At 48.0% G+C, this 22437-nt stretch overlaps 1 protein-coding gene across 1 annotated transcript; it reads right to left on the minus strand.

The window, feature by feature from the left end:
- Positions 1-424: 424 nt before the first annotated feature.
- LOC147619049 (uncharacterized) lies at positions 425-19844 on the minus strand. Its single transcript, XM_086774267.1, has 2 exons — positions 19679-19844; positions 425-3044 (listed from the first exon to the last, which is right to left on the minus strand). The coding sequence occupies exon 2, from the start codon at positions 2851-2853 to the stop codon at positions 748-750; it is 2106 nt and encodes a 701-aa protein (XP_086630393.1). The 5' UTR covers positions 2854-3044; positions 19679-19844; the 3' UTR covers positions 425-747.
- Positions 19845-22437: the final 2593 nt, after the last annotated feature.

The raw sequence follows: 22437 nt of genomic DNA on the forward strand, positions 1-22437 counted from the left end.
CCAAACCCCTAAACCATATGGCCTCCTAGGTCACCTTCCCACGTGAATACGGGGTTGCTTCACAATATAATGAGGGTTGAGCATTAATATCCAACAAGCTATAACATCTTGGAAAATAGCAAAATACAGAGTAGCATAGTAGTAGAAAGTGACATCCTTGGATAGCTATATCACAACCTCTAGCAGCTCACTACATAGACCATCCACCTTTCCTTGTGATGTTAGCCTGAACTACATAATTGTGAGTGGTGTTGGGGAAAAAAGGAAGAAAGAGCTTGGGGGGGGGGGGGGGGGGGGGGGGGGGGGGGGGTGGGCCAAAGAAAAGGAGAGCCCCTTTCATCCCAAAACTTTATGCCAATCCTCATGATCAACTACTGTCGGACCCAGCAGCTTGTTGGCAACAAATTTGTCTTACTTCTTGGCAGCGTTATGAAATGTCTTTCCTCTTTATATCGTAAGATGAATAAATTTGAGTACATGAAAAATTATCCCAGGAAACATGAAAACTACCATCCATATTCAAGGGCTTACACTAAGGCCTCACAAAATGAGCCAGCAAGAACATCACGTGTTCTGCACGAAACTACGTCTATGAACAAAACGCATAAGTGGCATCATACAGGATATATTTACAGGTTGGTACACTTACACATGCCTCTATGAGAGCCAACATGCTATTCAAGGACATTACATAACAATCTGCCATTACATGATAGCCTACGTAATGGTCCTAGCTATATCCTTGACTCAATTGTCAACCAGGTGAGAAGGGGTGGAAGCTGGATCAAGTTCTAAACAACCATTTAAACCCTCAGTCTCTAAAAGCTCATATGTAGGTATCAGATGCGAAAATCTGATGAAGTCCCGCTTGGGTATCTGGAAGGGCTCCATTTCTGCTTGCTGGATAAATAGTGTTCTGTATGTTCCAAATTTCACAAGTGGCACAACACTAACCATGCAATCCTTCTTCATGGTGACAACCTGCACAATCTCGTAGCCGGATTTAATCCTTCTAAATGAATCGATTTCCATCCAGTCCTTGTAAAGAGCCCAAACCTCACCCTCTGCAGGATAAATGCCTATCATGCCTCTGTGTCCCTTTTCCCACTTCATTATGTGAGAAAACCCATCAATGTGATTCATAACTCTCAGCCTGCCATCAGTGCTGTAATCACCACAGGCTAGAGAGTCACCTGCTTTTACCAATGCAGGGTAATCTCTTGGCATAAGCAATGCTACCTGGACCTTAAAGGGAACCATGCTCATCACTTTTTTTATTTGTACATAGTCTCGGGGCATCCCATCTTTGCTGTCGTATGAAGCCCAAACTTGTCCATCAGCAAGCTTGTCCTCACTTCTATCACATCCAAAATCATAAAACTCTGACTCTGGTACATCAAGTTCCTCACGGTTCTCATTCTCAAGCAGCAACTCATGTGAGAATTCCTTAGACTTCATCTGCAGCTCCTCCTCTGCCTCCTCCAAACCCTTGAATCCATGTTTCTCTGTCTCCTCTCCACCCTTGGATTCGTGTTCCTCCGGTACTCGGGATTCTTGTGGTTCATGAAGATCCATGGGCTCCTGCAATTTTTGTGGTTCTTGACTCGGCCGGAGAATCAACGGAAAGAATAAAGTCGTCATTAGCTTTACCTTAGCTGTATACCTATGACCCTCCGTTCCAGCACCCTCGGTATCAGGAATATTACGGGTTGTTGACACACACGGACGTATCTCTTCCACATCTACCACTTGAATATCTCCAAAAGCATCCTTGCTTGACTCACCTAATCCATCCAAAACTTGCCTTCTTATCTCTTCTGCTATAGTCAATTTAAACTCATCAGAAAATCTCTCAAGGTCAGACTTCACTATCTTATCTTTCTCCTTCTCGAGCGTATTTCTGCCCTTGCCCACCTTCCCCTTTCCTGCAGGCAAACCTTCACCTTTGCTCTTCCCGAGGTCCTGACCATACTTTTTAACCTTCCCCCCTTTCTTTATGTCCTGTTTGCTTTTCTTTTTAGAAATAGCCTGCTCATCAGCATCGGCCTTACCGCCCTTCTCAAGTTCCAATTTGACCTTCTTTCTAAAAGTGCACTGACGAGAAGGAGAATAGCATCTCACTCTTTTCTTTTCCCGAGAAACCTTTCTTAGTGCAACACCCCAAGTTCTCAATCCTTGATTTCCGCCACACTTTCCTTTCCCTGACTTTGTCCCATTCATAAAAATGGTCATTTCCTTCCGTGATACCTTAGCATCATTTTGCCCAAGGTTCGTAAGTCCATTACATGACTCCACAACCTTGTCAGTGTGATGTTTATTTTTACTGAGTTTTTTCTTTCCTTCCTTGTCAATGTGATGTCCCTCATTTTCCATAACCCCTTTCTTGCCTTGTATTGCAGGTGCAACTTTGTTTGGAGCCTTTGAAGATGCCATGTCTGCATCAGCCTCAACGTTAAGCTTTCTTTTAGCAAGCAGCTTTCTGAGTGCCTCTTTACGGGCATTCTTTGAGTCTCTCTGATAAACTATAGGACTTCGTGGCCTCATAAAGTCATTCTGTTGTTTCTCATCAGATATACCATGTGCTTCTCCTTCCTGATTCTCTTTAGAGTTGACCTCTGTCTCCTCTGGTGGCCTCACCTGAGATGGAATGGTGTCAGACAAACTGCATTCGATATCAAAGAAGTTCTCATGTGCTATAAAAGTTGATGCACACTGTGCACAGGATACTTTGTTGTTTAAATGTATCTGTAAGTTCTTCGTAACAGTCTTGCACACAGGACATGCCGTGAGGAATGTCTCTGAGAAGGTGTGGTGTTCTGGCTGCAGATGAGGAAAAGAAAGATTGATAGACATATTTGCTGAAAGGATGTCTTCTGAAGAATCTGCTTCCAAGTTTATCAAAACTGTGATATAGATATCCAAGAGTGCTAGAAATTGAAATACTCCCCTTCAAGCTCAGGACTGAGTATCAAGAGAAAAGTTTTTACAAGTTCTGAATCCCCATAAGATATTTTTCTGAAATTGATTGAACCCTTAAAGCTTTCCTGTTAGTAACTCCATCACAAAGCTCCCAATGTTTAGAAGCAGAAAGAAAAATGGCTCTCTCTCTCTCTCTCTCTCTCTCTCTCTCTCTCTCAGGATACATATGGGAATCAACCTTCAGAAAATGAACATACACCACTGGAGGGCCAAGGAAGAGGAAGGACCGTTTTGGGGAGGGGGGGGCGCTCTTTAAGCACCATATGCGCCAGATGCTCAAAGTGGTAAGACGGGATGAGGAAGCGATAAGACTGGCCAGGCCTGGCATGAGAGTTACACATCTTGCAGTATGCTACTTCACACCAGAAAACGCCAGGTTTGCACCCAATGAGACAGTCCCCATATGCACCTCTATTTGTTGACATTGCAGAGTTCTCCCACCAAGGGGACATACTCTTACTAGGTGACTTTCAGCATGCATGCAAGTGCAAATGTATGGTTTCCATGATGATGCCATCAGATTGTCAGAAATAGATTTAGCTGAAATGGGATTATAGAGGAGCAACAAAGATGAAGGGGGTGTCGCAGCTTATGGTAGGCACTTCCTAAAGATGGGGGGGATGCATGAACTGGTTACCTACAACGGGATGGCAAGATGGCCAAGTCAGACAGCCTTACATCCTTCCCACATGCAGGGGGGACTGGTATGGTTGGACTACCTCATGGGGCCTCCTGCTCTCATAACACAGAACCTGAATCTTACCATCCCAACCCCACCCATTTTGGCAGGCCATGCACCTCTCTCGTTTACAGTCTCTTGCCCCATTTTGACTCGCACCCGTACACCTCCCACCACCCATAGTAGCAACGGAACGGGAACGGGAACGGGATGAAAGCCCCATCAGGGAAACATGAACGGGCCAAATGGGGAACGGGAACGAGGGGGGACGACCTAGATAATTCCTAAACATGATAGTAAATCTTAACATACATTGCTCATTTTAAAACCCATATTACGTACCCTTAAAACAAAAAGACATACTTGTAGAATTTGCAAAAGTTTAGATATAACCAATCAGAGACACACTAAAGTCTAGTGCACCGCACAATTTGCGAATAGATACTAATAGATCTTAGAATTCAAAATAAATTAGCCCACATCATACATGGCATAAGTGACAAATGACACAAAATGTGGCCCACGGCCTAGAAGAAGAAACAACCCAAGTCTAGAGTCCAAGCCTCGAGGTGACATGCAAATAATGAGGTATCATCCATGGCTACTGCCGGTGATGCCTTCAAGGAGACTATCATCTATGTCATCCAAGAAAGCCATATCATCAAGACCAACATCTGCAACATCTAAAGCTTCAACCCCATCCTGACCAGGATCTGCAAGTCCATGTGTCTCCTCACATCAAGCAATATAAATTTCTCTAGTTTGGGAGAAACCACATCACCAAGCAAGCGCAAATTAGCACTTACAAAAATCAAGTCATTGACTTATTTTGTCCCAAATTTGTTCCTTTTCTTGGATGCAACATGGCCAAACACACTCCATAGTTGCTTGATCGGAGAGGAGCTTGCACCTTGAGACAAGATCCTTACTGCCAAAGCCTGGAAAGCACTATCTCCCAACCATCCATTACCTCATCATCAGCCTCTTGTCCACATCCTTGGAACTTGAGATCCACGACATACGTAGCAGTATGCATGGGAGAATAATAACCATTCCATCGTGCTTCACATAATTCTTGAACCTCTGTATATTTCTCATCGGACAAGTCCATTTCTCCTATTTTCTCGATCATTCGGTCAGCCTCCTCATAAACCTTGCCAATGCATGACTCCCGTCCATCTACAATCCGCATCAAGTGCATGATCAGCTTCATCACAACATTTACAGTGTTGACTGCATCCGAAAATGTGAAGTCTTGTATGGTTCTCGCAACCTCTATGCCAACTCTTGACCAAGAAGGAGCCCATCCCATCCACTCATTTCATACAACCAACTCCTTCAAAGGAAAGTTCACTTTGAATAACCTCTTCGTCATGAGAAAGTTATAACCAAAGCATATCTCCGAGTACTTCAAGAGATCCTTTCTGGGCGATCTCTTGCGAAATTCATTCAAAATAAACTAGTGGTTTTGAATGAAGCTTATTATCTCCTTGCCTTTTTGAATGTGTGGATCAACCCATGACAAGCTACCAATATCCTTAAGTAAGTTGCTCAAACAATGAGCAAAGCATGGACTAAATGTGGGATACATGTCTTCAAACTTTAGACCAACTGCTCTATTTGTTGCCTCACCATTAGTTAAGAACTGAATAACATTCTGTGGGCCAACTTTCTCAATACCTTAGTCCCACTCTTCCACAAGCTGATCTGCAGTTTTTCGAGTCCCAAAAGCATCATGTGAAGAAATGAATTGCATTCTTCCTCGAGAACAAGCAACCATGCCATGAACAGACCTTTTTCGAGTGCACTCTAGCCATCTGCAATAAGTGACACACCATTCTTTGCCCAACTTTCATGCACAGATTCTAAAGCACATTCAATTGCAACTTCCGCCTTTTGCAACAAGGTGGTGCATAGTGTCTCATAGAAAGGAGGCTTGTACGTTGGGCCATACCGTGCAATCTCCTGGACCATTTCAATAAAATAAGGAGACCTAGCAACATTGAATGCTACATGATCATGATAAAGAACCTTGCAACAACTACATCTACCCTCTCTTTCTTGCGGGGATCCCAAGCTGCTCCCAAGGTTTGCTGCTTACCGGAGCTTGCCTCCATAGGCTACGAATCCTGGGAAAATGCAAAGCTCCCAAGTCCCCCATACTGTTGTCCATCTCCAATGCTTACATCTTTCCCATGTCTAGTGAAGTAAGATGCATCAATTGCTGGTTTCTTTTGCGCACATGCTTTCTCCTCTTCACTTGGGTACTTTGCCAAAAGCTCTCTACGCATTTCAAGTGTGGTCCCTGGGCATTTGTTCACTTGCGCTTTTTCATTGTTTACATGGCATAGATGTGCTCTCACACGGTTTACTCCTCCTGATTTCTCTTTGTTACCTTGCTTACATTTCCATTGTGTTGCACCTCCCTTAGATGAATAGCGTTCTGGCCTTTCAACCTTGTCCCACCAAGTAGAATTCGAAGCTGATCGCTTTGAGCCCGAGGAAGCCATGCTTTTTGCAAATTCCGGCAACAAATTGATCAACCTTTCAAAGCTATCCATAAGAGAGAGAGCGTGAGAGAAATGAGTCCTTTTTGTCTATTGTATAAGGGGGAGAGACTCGAGAGGGAGAAATGAAATGATATATTAACGTCTCTAAGAGGCCATAATGGCCTATGAGACCAAAACTGAGAGTACATCTAAAGTTGGTGTCTCATCAAAGAGAAATGAAACTGAAAAGTACAATAAACTGACTATCTTACAGTTATAAGAACTGTACGTAAGACTCCTAGATGATACTGAGTAGAAAATACTGAAAAATGTATATCAAGTAGATCCATCATCCATGTATGCTGATCAGTTGAAGTGTTGCCCTCTCCTCAGATCAAGTATCTCCTCCATGGGACTGTCTAGAATGAAGAGGTTGTAGAAGCGAGCAAGGCGCCTCCGATGCCGAGTAATAATGGCTCTAATCTGGCGATGGTGAGGATGCCGTGGTCGGGATCCTGGTGGGTGTGGCCGACGAGCATGACATAAGACGACTACTCTATCAGTGGTGTGTGGGCTGGGGTGCTAGTGCTGGTGCTGGTACTGGTGCTGAAGAAATCTGTCAGGATCTTCTGTCTAGGTACATCATGGCTCGGTCTCCTATCTGCCAAGAGGGTCTCTCTATGTCTCCTGAGCTCAAGTAGAAACAATTCCAGGCATCTCTGATCCTCAAACTCCATGACCCTGCGTAACGGCCCAAAACCCTCTCGGAAGAGGCAGTGATATCTCCCTCGGATCTCATAATAGACTGTACATCAGCAAATGTAGTGCTCCTCTATCTCTGCCTCATGGTAGCATAGCTGACCAATGCGGACATTCGAGATCTGATGCATATATCGCCCTGTCTCAATCCACAGCTGGTGTGATGAGTTCTGGATCTATCCAATGACACAATGTATCCCATGTGATAGGTGTACATCCATGTATGCCGGATAGAGACTCGAGAGAAAGAAAGAAAGAAAGAAAGAAAGATATATTCAGCGTCTACTAAAGACCCAATGGGCCTATGAGACCAAAGTGATACAATAATGTCCATGGCATATCTCATCATGGAATGGAAAATAAGACAGAAAGAAAACATAAACATAGCTATCTCACTGGGGTGATACAAAAACTGTCCATGGAAACTCATCATGGAATACTAAGAACATAAAAACATGGGAGCAACATCAGCTCCGAGTAGATGGTATACCACTCTCCAAAATATCAAGCATGGGGCTGATGAGTATGGCCGAGAGGTCTCCCTCAACTATGTGACGTGGAAAGGTAGCTCGATGGCGGTGGAGCATGTCCTGGATCTGGAGCTGATGAGTTTTAACTTTTAATATTTAATGCAGACTATGTAAAAGTTACAAACTGTGATATATGTAAAAGTTTCAACTTGAGAAAGAGAGAGAGAGAGAAGAGAGAGGAAAAAGTGACCACGCTTGCTGTCTTGCCTTGGAAAGATGGATTCCAAGTCTAAAGAGTCATGACTCGAGCTTGCAAGCACAGCAGGTACACTGGACCCTGGTACACGAGCAGGCCTGAGGCGACAAGCTACAACAGGTACACTAGTATACGTGTCACGAGCAGGCCTGAGGCGACAGCACTGAGCAGTTACGTGATGTCGCAAGTACGCGGGTACACGGGCAAGCGTGAGGCGACAGCAGGTACGCGGGTGGCGGGCGACAGCAAGTATGATTTTTCCTTTTCTTTTTAATGACCAAACATCAATATCGTTCCACGTGGCAGGAACAGTAGCCAAGCGTTCCATTTCACCGTTCCCCCCACATTCCACACGTTCCCCCTGGCCGTTCCAACTACGAGGCGTTCCCCTCTTGTGTTCCACCCGTTTTGGGCAACTTTGCCATGGGGGAACGCGTTCCACCGTTCCCCGAGGGGGAAATAGTGTTCCCCTGCTACTCTGTCGCCACCACCTACAGCCGTATCCTCTTCTTGATGTCACATGCACCCCGCACTTGGATGCCACCTGGACATATCTATTCAGTACAGTTGCAAGGCCAATGGTGGTGACCTGGTCCCATGTGAGCCAGTCCTGGACGGCCCATCCACTCTAGAGCATCATGGTCAAGTGTACAAGTCCCTTACATGGTCATTGTCAGTTGTGCATGCCCCGCACATGATGTCAACACATGTTCTTCACGTCTTTGTAACCCTCTAGAAATGTTGTAGAGGTGTTCCGGGCACCAATTAGGCTTTTGTGGCCGGGTGTACGGGCTCTAGGTAAGTCATAGGAGTCATTATCCACCATGAGCACAATGTGTGTGAACCCATGTTTGCATGGAAACTAGCAACACCCCGATCTTATTTGTCAAGAAGAAAGATGGGTCTTCTCGATTATGTGTCGATTATCGTGCACTCAATAAGCTGACTATGAAGAGTAAATTCCCGATGCCTCGAATTGATTATATTCTCGAGAGGCTAAATGGAGCAAAGGTGTTCTGATGCACGCTCGCTGAAGCTCCCGCCACCCCTGCCCGTGGTTCTGCATCGCGCCTGTCGCCCCCACCTACCTGCTCGCCCTCCCGCCTGCCCTTCGCTCCTTCCCCCCCTCCGCCTTCATTGCCCGCCGCGGGGTTTTCTTTAGCCCCCCCTCGCCTGCTTCCGCTGTTGCGCCCCCCCCCCCCTTTTTTTCTGTTCCGCCTCGCTTCCTCTCCTCGCGCCTCCCCCTTGTCTTCGCGCCCCCACTCTGCTCCGCCTCATCCTCCCCCATCCGCTCGCTTCCTCCACTTCCCAGTTGCGCTTTTTTGGGTTTTTTTTTTCTTTTTTCTCACGCCTTCTCCTTCTAGCTTCCGCCCCCCCTTGGGGTTTTGTTTCTCTTTTCCGCTCCATATCCCACCTCTCTGTGTGCAGTTCGTTTTCAGCAGGTTCCCGCCTTCGCCTCGCCTTCGCCGCAGCTTCAGACTCTGATGGAGGCTCCTCCCGCCCCGCCTCAGAGGGACTCATCCGCAGCTCCCTCGCCCGCTCCCGAGGTCACCCCCATCAGGCTTTCTCTTTCGCCGGAAGAGGAAGCGAGCCTCACCGCAAAGGTGGAACGCCTCCAAGCTCATTCCACCATCTGCCGTATAGTCGGCACTCGCCCCAGCAGAGGGGAGATCAGGGATCTTCTTCAGGCCCGCCTTCTTGCAGATGTGGGCAAGATCCTGGATGTACAGCTTCTGGGCCGGGGACATTATCAGATCGAGTTCGAGGCCGCCCAGAGCATTGCCAAGGTCCTTGCCATGAGTCCCCTTGACATCAGGGGTGCTCGGGCTTTCTTCAGACCTTGGCAGCATGGATTTGACCCAGCAGCGGCGGAGCAGGGAGAGCGCCTCTTCCATGTTACAGTTTGTTTCCCTGGTCTCCGCCGGGAGTATCTTCCGCTCCTCTCCAGGCTAGGAGCATTGGTGGGCTCGGTACTAGAGACGCGCCCCTCAGCAGCTTCAGTGGTGGCCAGAGCAGCGGGGCTACCTTCGGTCAGAGTGTTGGTGTCTGACATCTCCTCCCTTCCTAAGGTCATTCAGCTACCTAGGATAGGGGGGGGGTGGATAGATCAGAGAGTGGAGTTCTCGGGGCTCCCGAACCAGTGCTTCATTTGCAGGCAGGTCGGTCATCTGGCCAAGGCCTGCCCTCGCAGGAGACCTCGACCCGCACCACAGCAGCAGGCTACTGATGGCCCGCCCACAGATTCGGCTCGGCAGGCTGCCTCCGGGACACCTGCTCAGGCCACAGAGACCTCGGAGTGGCAGCCTGGACAGGGGCGCCGCCGAGGGAGACAGCCACAGCAGCACGCCCAGAGACCGCTGCAGCAGCAGCCACAGTCTCAGCCTCACTGGGTTCCCGTGAGGAACAGCTTTGCTCCCCTACAGGAGGAGACCCCTGCAGCGACTGAGGACCAGGAGATGCCAGCTCCCCCTCCTTCACCCCCCCCACCCCCGTCCCCTCCCTCCGCCTCACTTCCACCATCGCCTCCTCCCGCCCCCGCTCCAGCTTCGGCAGCGGCTCCCTCTCCACCTCCCTCGCCTCCCCCTCCTCCCCCTCCGCCCGCCTCACCTTCCCGGGAGGCCCTGGCAGTTCCCTGGCGCTCACCTGCAGTCCGGAGAGCGCTGAGCACTGACCTTGCTCGAGCATCACAGAGGAGACCTATGCCGATTAGGGCCTCACGGATTTCATCTATCCGCAGTCGGCTGAGTCGCCTTGGCATTAGACAGCGCTCGGAGGCTTTTGATTATACCTTCACACGGCTTTTTGGAGCAGAGGGCCCCCATGAGCCAGCCCCCATTCGCGTTCATGTAGTGATACCTCCGGCCCGCGAGGAGGAGGCACTAGACTCAGCGGTGGCCTTCTCGTTCCCTCTTTGTGGACCTTGTGACCGGGAGTGGACTCTAGAGCTCGCTCTCAGCACTTTGAAGACTCAGGCAGTTGAGTTTTCGCATCACATGAGCGATCTGGAGGTGACAGATGTGATAGGCCGACTTTGGGAGTTGGCTCATTTTTTCTTGGATCCCGGGAGTGTGGATACCTCAGGGATTTGTCATTTGGTCGTGCGCATAGTGGCAGACTTGGCACACGACCCTGGATATGTGAGTATACACGAGGTTACTCTGTCAAAGCAAGAGGTAGTCGCCATGGGCCACAACCACTGGCGCCTGATCCGGGATTCTTGCAGTACACCGGGTGGGCAGATTCGCAGCCGTTCGGATGGGGACTACTCTCCATCCAAGCCGCTTGCGAAGGCCCGCCATACGGCTGAGACAGCATCCACCTCAGCAGGGCATCCATGAGGATCATCTCATGGAATGTACAGGGCCTTGGCGGAGCACACTTTATACGCTATCGAGGCTGCTTGAGGCAGGAGCTTCAGAGATGCCTGGTTGGTGGCAGCATTGACATTTTGATGATGCAGGAGCACCACTTGGGTGAGAGCAGGATCCGGAGATATGGTTCGGTTATGCCTGGTAGATGGGACACTTTTTGGTCTGCAGGGTTTGGTCCTTTGGGTGGACAGGGAGGAGTATGCATGGTTATTGCAGATGTATGGCGGCAGGCCATTGTGGATCGAGGGATCATTGTGCCTGGTAGAGCACAGTATGTCATTTTGAGGATGCATGATGAGCTATTGGGTGTGCTCAACATCTATGCGCCCAATCATGCTAGTGCCAGAGCAGAGTTCTGGACTCAAGTTACAGATGCATTGCCAGAGGCCGCACATTGGTGTGTTGGGGGAGACTTCAACATGCTTGAGGACCCGGCAGATAGGGTGGGAGGCAGTCATGTTACAGTGCACGGCACGGAGCTTGCAGCTTGGGACCGGTTTTGCATGTCACTGAGGATCACTGATGCATGGCAGCATGGGGCTTTCTCCCGGTCTCAGGACAGTCTTAGTTCCTCTCGGTCGGATCGCCGACAGGGAGGGACTAATCTATCACGGATTGGTCGCTTTTATGTGGGCGACTGGTTAGGGGAGCGAGGGGGCTCCGTCGGCATTCTCGCTGGCACCTCATTTTCAGATCATGCGCCAGTTATATTGGCATTGGAGGAGGGGACCCGGGAGCCTAGCTTGCAGTTGAGGATCCCAGAGAGGGTACTTACAGATCCCAGTCTCGCTGAGGACATTGAGAGGATCTGGCATGATAGTCAGTGCTCTGACCAGGATGCAGCGGGCCAGTGTGCCCAGGGACTCATTGATCTTAGCTCTTTTCTACACGCTGCAGCTTTGACACGACTGGGAGAGATTCGCGAGCGGGAGCAACGGCTGAGACGCAGTCTTGCTTCGCTACAGCGCCTTCAGGAGCAGCAGCCTGCATGTGAGTGGGTGGCGTCCCAACTGAGCCAGGCACGCCAGGAGGTTAGAGAGGTAGAGGAGCACAGACATGAGTTTTACTATCGTCGTCAGGCCTCTCAGTGGACGCAGCTTGGTGATAGAGTGACTGGAGAGTTTTTTGAGATCACTGGACCCCGTCATGCGCGAGCAGGAGTCCGCCAGCTTGGTAGACCGGATGGATCGGTAGCTACTGAGCTCGGGGAGATCAGAGCCATTGCTACTGCATTTTATAGTGACCTGCTTTCAGCGGAGCCAGCCACTGAGGATCGAGATGTTTGCAGACAGACTGTGTGGGCCCATGTGCAGAGGAGGGTCACAGACCATATGCGTACAGTTTTAGGTGCGCCTCTGTCAGAGATTGAGCTTGCCGAGGCCTTGAGGGTCCTGCCGCGACATAGTTGCCCAGGGGAGGACGGACTGACGCCGGCCTTTTTTATGCGCTATTGGGACCTTTTGGGGCCAGGCCTCCGCAGGGGCTTTCAGCATGTTTTGGACACTGGGGTGATGCCACAGAGCTTTTCAGAGGGCTTGATCTATCTTATCCCCAAGGGGGAGGGAGTATCAGATGACATTCGGCATTGGTGGAGGCCTATTACGATCCTCAACATTGTCTACAAGGTCTTGGCAAAGGCCTTGAGTTTGAGGATCCAGCCCTTCTTGGGGGAGTTGATTCATGCTACTCAGACAGGATTTGTCAAGGAGCGCAGTATCCTTGACAACATCTTTACTTTCTGGGAGGCGACGGCCCGAGCTAGATTTCTTGGCGAGGACTTGGTCGTGATGCTTCTCGATTTTGAGAAGGCATACGATAGAGTTGATTGGGGGTTCTTAGAGGGCACTATGCTTCGCCTGGGCTTTGAGCCAGGATGGATCAGAGGGGTGGCAGCTCTGTATTCCACAGCTCGCAGCCAGGTGCTGATTGCAGGAGGACGGGGGCCGAGTTTTGAGCTGACCAGATCAGTCCGTCAGGGGTGTCCTCTCGCCCCTTTCCTTTTTCTCTTCTTTGCGGAGGCTATGAGTATGTATTTGACGGCAGAAGAGGTTGGTTTGAGAGGACTGCAGCTCCCAGTCCGGGGGGAGGACCTGCTTGATGCTGAGTTTGCAGACGACGCGGGCTTATTTTTGCATGGCCATGAGGCCAATCTTATTCGGGCTGCGCAGTCGCTCCAGGTTTTTAGTGCAGCTTCGGGAGCACTGATCAATTGGCGCAAGACAGTGGCCTTTTGGATCAGTAGTGCTCCCACTCCGGCATGGAGCCCGGACCCCGGTTTTAGATGGATTCCTCCAGGCACAGCAGTGCGGTATTTGGGATGCCAGATTGGCCTTGATTTGTCACCTGAGCAGCAGATTGCCCCGCTTCTTCTGAGCATTCGGAAGAAGCTATTGTATTGGAGTACAGCTCGACTATCCTTGGCTGGGAGGGTGGTGGTGGCAAATCAAGTGCTATTAGCGACCATGTGGTACATTACGTCTTGCTGGATTTTCTCGAGCTCTTGCATCAGCCAGGTACAGAGGCTGATCAGGAACTTTCTGTGGTCCGGGAGGGACGATCAGCCAGCTCGGGCAAAGGTTGCATGGGCAGTTATTACACTTCCGCTGGCTCAGGGCGGTTTGGGCATTATAGATCCAGTCGATCAGAGTAGAGCCTTATTGGGGAAGCTTATTGTTCGGGGGTTGCTTCCAGGCGCTGAGCCTTGGAAAGAGCTCCTCTTGCAGCGACTACAGGCTCGGGCGCCCCCAGCAGGGGGTACTTGGGCACCAGAGATTCGCTGGATCTTCATAGAGATGAGGAGGACAGGCCTCAGTAGAGGATGGGAGGACAGATTTGCTTTGAGCATCCTGAGAGCTTGGGAGCTGCTGAGACCGGGGCTCTCTCAGCGGCCTCCTTCTTGTGTTGAGGAGCGGGCCAGACAGCCGCTCATCTGGAGCCCAGCGGTTCGCACGGAGCAGGGTCATATGCTGGGTTCTCGGCCTCGTCTAGCCTGGGGACCTTTAGCGGCAGGCCCAGCTCGTAGTTTTGGAGACTGGCAGGCTTTCTGCAGTCTACCAGAGGAGATCCAGGTGGAGAGGCTGAGTCACTTCAGAGGGGGGTTGATTATGAGGGATGATATACAGGAGGCACTCACAGAGGAGTGGTTCACGCCTCTCGAGCCAGTGGCCCCACGGTGGATGGGAGCCTTTACACAGTTGGAGATCCTGATTGCTGTCAGAGCTAGCACTGAGGATGGCAGATGCCTCTACTATGAGATTCAGGATGAGGGCAGACTCCAGAGAGTGGAGGTGGAGTCGCCTTTGGTTGCAGAGTGCACCTTTCAGAGGATTCGGGTAGTGGCCGCCGCTTAAAGTAGCCTCATGCAACACACCCATCTCCTCTGGTTTGATGCCCAACTTTGCTGCAAGCTCGGGGGTGATGAAGTTTGCACGAGCCCTAGGATCGAAAAAGATCAAAACCTCCTGATCTCAAAGTCTTCCCCATGCTCTGCACATCTCTGAAGATGCATCCCCTTGCTTCAACCCTATCAAGTCAAGTACTAGTCCAGCAGAGGGTTTTTGTTTCTTTGCTTTAGGTTCTTCCTGAGAATCATCTGCGTTTTTAAGTGCTCTCTTCGGACACCTATAGTATCAATGTCCCTCTTCTCCACAAGCGAAACATTTGTTGGCAGCTATAAGTTCTTTCTTTTCTTCATTTGTTCTTTGAGGTAAGGGCTGAAATTTCCTCTTCTTGGATTGCCCCTTCTCTCGTGGTTCAGTGTCTTTGTTGTCGTTTGACTCCTTTGCCTCTTTAAATGCCTTCTTTGAGGAGAGGTTGATCCTTAAATCTTGACATCTGACCAATAAGCATGGCATATCCAATCTGAGCATTTTCTATTATCTGAGTCATATTGATGACCTTTGTTTTTAAGCAATAGTCTCGAAGCTCCTTGGGTAATCCACAGCAATATGTCTCTACCTGCTCAACCCAGTGACACGGGCCTAAAGGATGTGACCGGTAGCAAAGCATCCCAAAATTTCTTGTTATATTCTTCCAGATTGCTACAATCTCTGGAATCTAATCAATGCCCAGCTGTCATAACATCCACCTCAAAAGTCGGTGTCAACCATAAAGAAGAGAAGATTTGCTTGAACTCCACCCAAGTGCTAGGTGCTATACCCTAATGAAGAAGTGTCGACCACCATTGAAGAGCATTTCCCTTTAGAAAAGAAGCTGCCTTCCGTACCTTAGATGCCTCTGTGAAGTTACCACCAGAAAATGCCGCATCAAATTGTTGAATGAAGGTGAGAGCCTTCAAACGATCCTTTGCACCACTAAAAGTATCAAACTTTACTGCAGCACCACCCTCTTTATAATCTTTTGGCTTCTCGCCCGGAACAAGATTATCATATGGATGTGGTTTGAGAAAAGAATTGCCCACAGCATTAGATCCCATGCCCATCATACCACCTCCCATACCAGGCATACCAAAAGCACTTCCGCCACCACCACCATAAGTTCCATACATACCTCCTGGCATACCTCCATGCATACCTGGTTGCATACCATAGCTCCCAGTCACGCCCATGTTGGGTACACCTGTCATGGAATGAAAGACAGAGCCTCCACCAAAGTAACCAAGATGAGAAGTATTAGCAGGGTTTCCATAGGTAGGTGGGGGAAAAGAAGAAGAAGAATCAAGGTATGGCTGAAAAATTTGGGTAGATGGGAGGCGAATGTTGAGGCTTAGGTTTCTTCTCAGACCCCTGCTGTTACGACCCTGTGTTTTTCCCTCTGGACAACAAGCAGGTGGGCTTGGGCACGGGATGGACATTGTGAACGGCATCAAGTTGGATATGAAAAGGAAACCCATATATGGTGGCCAGTCCAAGTGTGAAAGGGGACAAAAGGGATTTTATTGTTTATAAGGTTTAATAACCTTTGATGATAAAAATATTATTATTTTTGAAAGCATGCGTTTTTAATCTTGCTTTTGGCGTTTTTGAGAAAGCGCATCGCCTCTTTATAAAGTGAAGGGTGGCGAGCTGAAGAGAGGAGCAGGTTGACGCATGGATCATCATCGTGTGGCATGGCGGGCATCCCCTGGAGGTGGTCGCCGTGTGGGACAGCGCCGCTACGTGTGGTATAGGCGGCTACCAGGCGGGTGACCAGCTACTGCGCAAGGGCTACAAGCAGCGTGTGCTGCTGCTGCGCACGTAGGCCACAAGGCTGCTGCGCATGGGATACAGTCGGCGGGTACTGCTGTTGTGCATGGGCTCCAGGCAAGTGCAACTACGCATGGACTACAGGCAAGCGACCCGATGACTGTGTCTATGGGCTGCTACCAGTCGGGCAGCCAGGCAGGCTTCTGGTGTGAGGCCTCACGTGTGGAAGACTAGGCGGCTGCGCCTATGGGTTGCAGCCAGCAACGAGAGTCAAGCGGGAGACTCACTATAGCCAGCCGGGCAGTCAAGCGGGTGCAGGCAGGCTGCATGTGTGGAAGCAGTAAGCACAGGTCTCTCTCTCTCTCTCTTGAAGAAGGCGAGCTGAAGGAGGCGCCAAGGGGCTAGCACCCAAGGGGTCTCTCTCTCTCTCTCTCTTCGCAAGCAGGTTTTGTTTTACGAGATTGGGATACAGAGGATCAAGTTAAGAAGCACAGAATGATGTTCTTGGAAGAGATGTGTGTTGCTCTCTTCATCTTGGACTTATGTGTATTCGGGGACTGCTTGACACGTCCTCTATCTTTCTCTCTCTAGGTTTTGGCAACCATGCTTGGATGGTATATCTATCATGGAAACAGGACATTGGTTTTTTTTCGAGAGGAAACAGGACTTTGGTATCGAGGAAACAAGCCTATGGTTTATGGATACAGGTCTATGATTTATCAGATACAGGTCTTTGGTTTCATGTGGAAAGCATGTCTTTGGATTCATGTGGACAGGTTCTAGTTTTCTGGAGGTTACATGCACGCTGTGACTATAGGAAGGACATGTGGTTTGGTTCAACACTGATGCTGTTTGGGAAAGGGTTTGTGGGATCCATGTTAGCAGCAGGGAGGTGTTGTACAGGTGTGCCTTCTCTATGGAATGCTTTGCTGTAATAACGAGAGTTCCTATTTGAAAGTCCTGGGTGAAAGCTTTGAGGGATCCTATTGGTAGAGGATTCTATAAGTTGTACTTTGTACTCAAATTTTGATCAAGTAAAGAAATACCGCAAGAGGCGCCACTGCGTTTTGGGACCAATCGGTGTCCTTGTATTATTTGCAGGAGCACTCTAGCTCCCCTGTTTGTTTCCCTTTTCCAGGTCCTTATGGGTGATGAAGTGTTTTGTGTGTGAGTGTTTGTTTCACCGCCCATCAGATTTTTGAAGGCCGGGTTCACCTGCTTCCGTGGTTTAGAATCAGCTTTGAAGTTTTGTGGAAAACATGAGTCCTTTGCGAGTTCCATTAATCCTTCCATCAAACTCTGCATCTTTGCTTCATAGGTGGCATCATCACGCAAGTGTTTATTTATCACTCGAGGTCGGCGTAGCCCTTGTACAATTCCCGAGAAGATGCCTCCTTGATTCATGTGGAGGAGATCTCCTTCAACTTTCACCCAGTTTGCGTTGAGTGATACAAGAGCCTTGGCCCCCTTTTTATACAAGATTGGGAGGTGAAAAGCATAGCTTTTCCCCCCTTACAAAAAAAACTACTACAAGTGCTTTTTTTCACCAAAAAAAAAAGAACTCTTCGAATAGTTTCTCTCTTCTTCTTTTTTATTAAAAAAATAAAAAATAACATGGCGCTAGCGTTTTCTTTTTCGAAAATCAACGCTTCCGCGTTTTGGGTTGCCTGACGCTTTTCTCCATCGCTTTTTTCTGTGTGTTTTTCCTTGCTGCCCGACACATTCGCTTCTTGGTGCCCATTGCCTCGCTCTCTCGCGCTGAGTGCGCATGCCCGTCTATGTGGGTGCCCGTGCCTTTGCAGCCAGCCGCCTACATGGCAACGCCTGCAAAAACCAACCGCCACGTCATCACTTGCAGTCCTGCCTGTGCAGCCAGCTGTTACCTGCACACGTGCCTGTGCCTGCCATGTCAACGCAAGCACACGTGTGCCTGTGCCTGCCAATACATGTGCCACGTGTCAACTGCCTGACTCGTTGTACCTGCAGGGCTGACCCACAAGTAGCCTTGAGAGAGAAGGAAACTGCTACACCTGCAACAAGGTAAGAGAAAAACACATATACATGCACATGAACAAACAAATGAGCATGCACACACATGAACACACACACACACCAAACATGTATCTGCATCTACACACGTGTACAAACTTACACATGCATATACAGGATTAAACATGATCAGTGAATGCTAAACAAGTTTAAACATAATCACAATGCTTAAGAAAAAGAGGTAAAATACTCAATCCTGTAACAGACGGGCTAACTTTTTATCTATGTTCCACATTCAGATTGTACATGTGGAAGGCAAAAAGAATGTTGTGGTGCAGATGCTTTGTCACGCAAGCCACAGGTCTTAGCAGTTTCACTTGCTTATCATCATGAGCTTGATGAGATGAAAGAGCAGTATGCCCAGGCTGAGGATTTTGGCAAGGTCTATGATCAGGTTAGCGGCATGATCATTATAATCTCAAGGATGGCTTCTTGTTGATGCATGGTAGACTGTGTGTTACCAGGCAATTACGGCTTAAGGTTATGATTGAAAGTCATGCTCCACCGTATGCAGGTCATAGGAGCATTGAGGCCACAGTAAAGGCAGTTGAGGCTTTCTTTTATTGGCCTACCTTGAGAAGAGATGTTGATGCTTTTGTTAGGCAATGCATCATATGTCAGAAGGTGAAGTTTGACCGTCAAAAGACACCAGGGTTACTTCAGCCTTTACCTATTCCAGATAGACCATGGGAGAGCATTGCCATGGATTTTATATTTGATCTTTCGAGGACACAAACGGGAAATGATGGCATTTGGACTATCATATGTAAGTTCAATAAGCAGGCTCATTTCATTCCCGTGCATAAGAAGATCAAAGTTGATCACATGGTGAAGTTGTTCATGGCGAACATCTTCAAGTATCATACAGCCAGCCAGCCAGCAATCTCTTAGCCTGTAATGCGAATTTTTTTGAAATTTTTTTTTTTATTGTTTTCATTAGTCTAGGTTCCAACTAGTTTCATAATCATATTTTGGCATCCAAAGGACATCAGTTTACTCTCCCATGTGACATCTTTTCAGTCTCATAGACCCTCTCTCTCTCTCTCTCTCTCTCTCTCTCTCTCTCTCACACACACACACACACACACAGCACGTGCTTTTCCATGCATGGGATACTGTGATGTATGCATAGACGTATGTAAATAAACTTGTACACAGTCAAAACTTAAGCATGTACCATATTGCCATGTTCAATGATGGAAATCAAATGATGTGTCTGTGTTGAATGATGTGTATCAAATAATTTGTATATATTTGTATGTATATGCATATGCCATACATCCACGCATGAACGTGCAAACGCAGCTGTGTATAGAAATCAAATGCACATGATAACATTTTGTGCAAATCTATGTATGCATGCAGGGTATCTCCAAGTCTCGAAAAGCGCCGATTAATTAATTGAATTATCCATCGAGAGAGCTGTTTTTTTTCTGAGGGTTTTTTTCTAAGAAAATCCAAAAAGGGGAAGGGGAAGGGTACCAAAATTCGAGAGAAGGCGGCTTCAAACGATTCTCCCGCAGAGTTTCGCAAGATAGAGAGAGGTGGCCAGCTTCAACAGTTATGGAAGATTGTTTGTGTTGATGAACAAGACGCTGTTCCCCACCCTTGTGGCACTGGCTTAAGACTCGCTCTTAAACTGGCAACTTCCCACTAGCAGCCTCAATCCTTTTGAGTGCTGTCACGTGGGCATAGTAGCTGTAGCATTAATTAGAAGCTTTAAATAGTTCCATGTTAACTCCACACATGTGGGGGGCCGTGCGTGGGCGGGCGGGCCGGGGTGTGTAGAGCCGGCAAACGGGGAAGGTCTACCTCGCCCATTCTCATGGAAAGGAGTCTTCCCCATCTCCCATTCTCATGGACAAGGAGTCTTTCCCATCCATCTCCCTGCATGCTCACAACCAAGAAAAGGGGTAGAGTTTGTAAACTTCCCTAGAGTCTTTCCAAACTTCGGGTGGAAAAAAACAGCTACATATACCATGTTTTGAGGGAGATCTTTCGTGCCCAAGTTCGTGAATGGGAGTCTCCCCCGTCATCCTTGCTTGGGCACAATTTTACAAGAAGGCCCCAAAAAAAAACCCACTTCATTTGTGTAAAGGCCCTTAGAATGTTACTTGGAACGTGCGAATGTAGAGGGGTGGTTGGGATGCCCATTATATTGGAGTGGTTGCCTTCCTCTTTTTCATGGGAGTGAGGATGATAGTGTCAGAGCACGTCTTGGCTGCCCCAATAGGCCATGGTGAGAGTAGAGGATGTTGATGGCTAGAAGGCAGGAAGAAAGTAGGAAAAAATTTAGCAAGAGTTTGGCTACATGTGGAGGAAATAGTGGGAAATGAGAGGGGGCCCTTTGTTTTATAGTAATTTCCTTGGGAATGTATGTACACATTGGGTATGTACATTCAGAAGCCATTGTTGGGAATATGCATCGTGCATACATAAATGGCATATGTGTGTTCGCAGCTCCGAACATACGTACTAAAATGTGAACTTGAATGCATAGATGGAAATGTGCATGTACATCTTACAATTATTTATTTATTTTTAGAATGCTTGAGGTGGTGGCGGTATTCAGACCACTGTTGTCAATCTAGGCGATGGGTTGTACCCTACAAGCTAGGTTTTCTTGCCATGGCCCTCCTATCTTGAAATGTGCCTAGACCGTAAGTGATTAGAGAACCATTTAACATTAATAGTGGTGGCATTCTTGTGAACTCTCCTGCATAAGTCTCCTTCTTGGTGATTTCTTTGGTTTCTACTTTCTTCTCTGCCCAAACACAATTGCTTTCCTTGGCTTTCTTTGACATTTGTCATAAGTTTTGCTACTGATGGGTGCCCTGCCTTATGTGGCCCAGGTGAGCTACTTGTTTTTGGCTCACTTGGCGAGGCTTGAGAGGAAGGCCAGTAGTTGTAGGAAAGTGGGTGGCGTGGGGCCCTCTACTACATTATAGGTAGCTGAGTTTAAGTTGGGTATCTTTTATAGAGGGTCATTTTTTTCCTTTCCCTTTGTGAGTTTGCATCAAGGGTTGCCATGTTGCTAGGAACCTTGGGTTGCCATTGCCATCGCTCCTTGGTGATTTTTGTTATGCTTAAAGAGGTTGGGGGAGCTGATGGTGTGGCATTAGGGACCCAAATGCTTCTGTTACCTTCATAATACCCTTGGGACACTAGAAGTGTGTCAGGCACACCCACCATCTTTGGGTAGTGCATTTTTGTGGAGGTCATCTTGCTTAACAGAGCATTGGGGTATGTGCTGCTTTTGGGGAGCCAGAGTGGTTTCTATTTGGAATATTAGCCCTAGGCCTCCAACAACTCTCTTTTGCCAAACCATGTTTTTGGTTTGGGGTTGAGGTTCGATTTTTTGGTACATGGTTTGTGGCATGGTTTTGATTAGTGTATGTTTTCTCTTGGGTACCTAGATTTTCTTTTAGCCTTCATAGTACCCTTGTGCTTGGAGCAATACTTTGGGTACCCCCGCCACTTGTTGCTTGTTTCATGAAAACATTAAATCTAGTGGTGAGACGGATGGGTTGTTTGGTTTCTACAAGGTTAGACATGTCAGTGGTAGTGATGTTAGTTGGGATAGTTTTTGGAGAGGTCACTTGCATTAGGGGGTACTTGATGGGCAAAGGTGGATTAAGCATAGGCAAGGTGTTCATGGGAGCTTGGTTACTCACCTCTATAGTCAAGGGTAGGAGATGCCTCTTTTTAAGCCGCTTGACTACGGTGTGGGATATTATTAGATGTGCGATGGATATTTCTTTAATGGGGGAGATGATTTTTGTTGAAGTTTGATAAGAATTAGGCTTTTCATTAGTCATTAGAATAGTTACCTATTCTTCTACCATTTTGGTCAAGATAGCATAGATAATCTTATTGGTACTTTCCACCTCACCATTGGGCTTAGGGGTAATAGGGTGAGGATTTGCAATGTGTATGACCATGAATTCACTATTAATCCAATTCTAGGATTAACAAGAGCTACCACCATTATCTTACATCAAGGAGTCATGGTAGATACACCAAAGGGTTATACATTCAAGATATAAAGCAATAGTGTCTAAAGCTACAACTTGGACGGGCACCCGTATGGTGTGACGGAGTATTTATGGCGATTCCCACTTCAAGAGCATGTGGTAGCAAGTTAGGATGAAGTCCTAAGTGATGTACCTCATGGATATATTATGAGAGTAGTCATTGTAATAGCATTAGGCCTCTTATGAGCCTAAAGTGCCCGGTCGGCC

Source organism: Cibotium barometz, chromosome 34, assembly GCF_041138505.1.
Source record: "Cibotium barometz isolate CiBa-2024 chromosome 34, ASM4113850v1, whole genome shotgun sequence".
Lineage (NCBI taxonomy): Eukaryota > Viridiplantae > Streptophyta > Polypodiopsida > Cyatheales > Cibotiaceae > Cibotium > Cibotium barometz.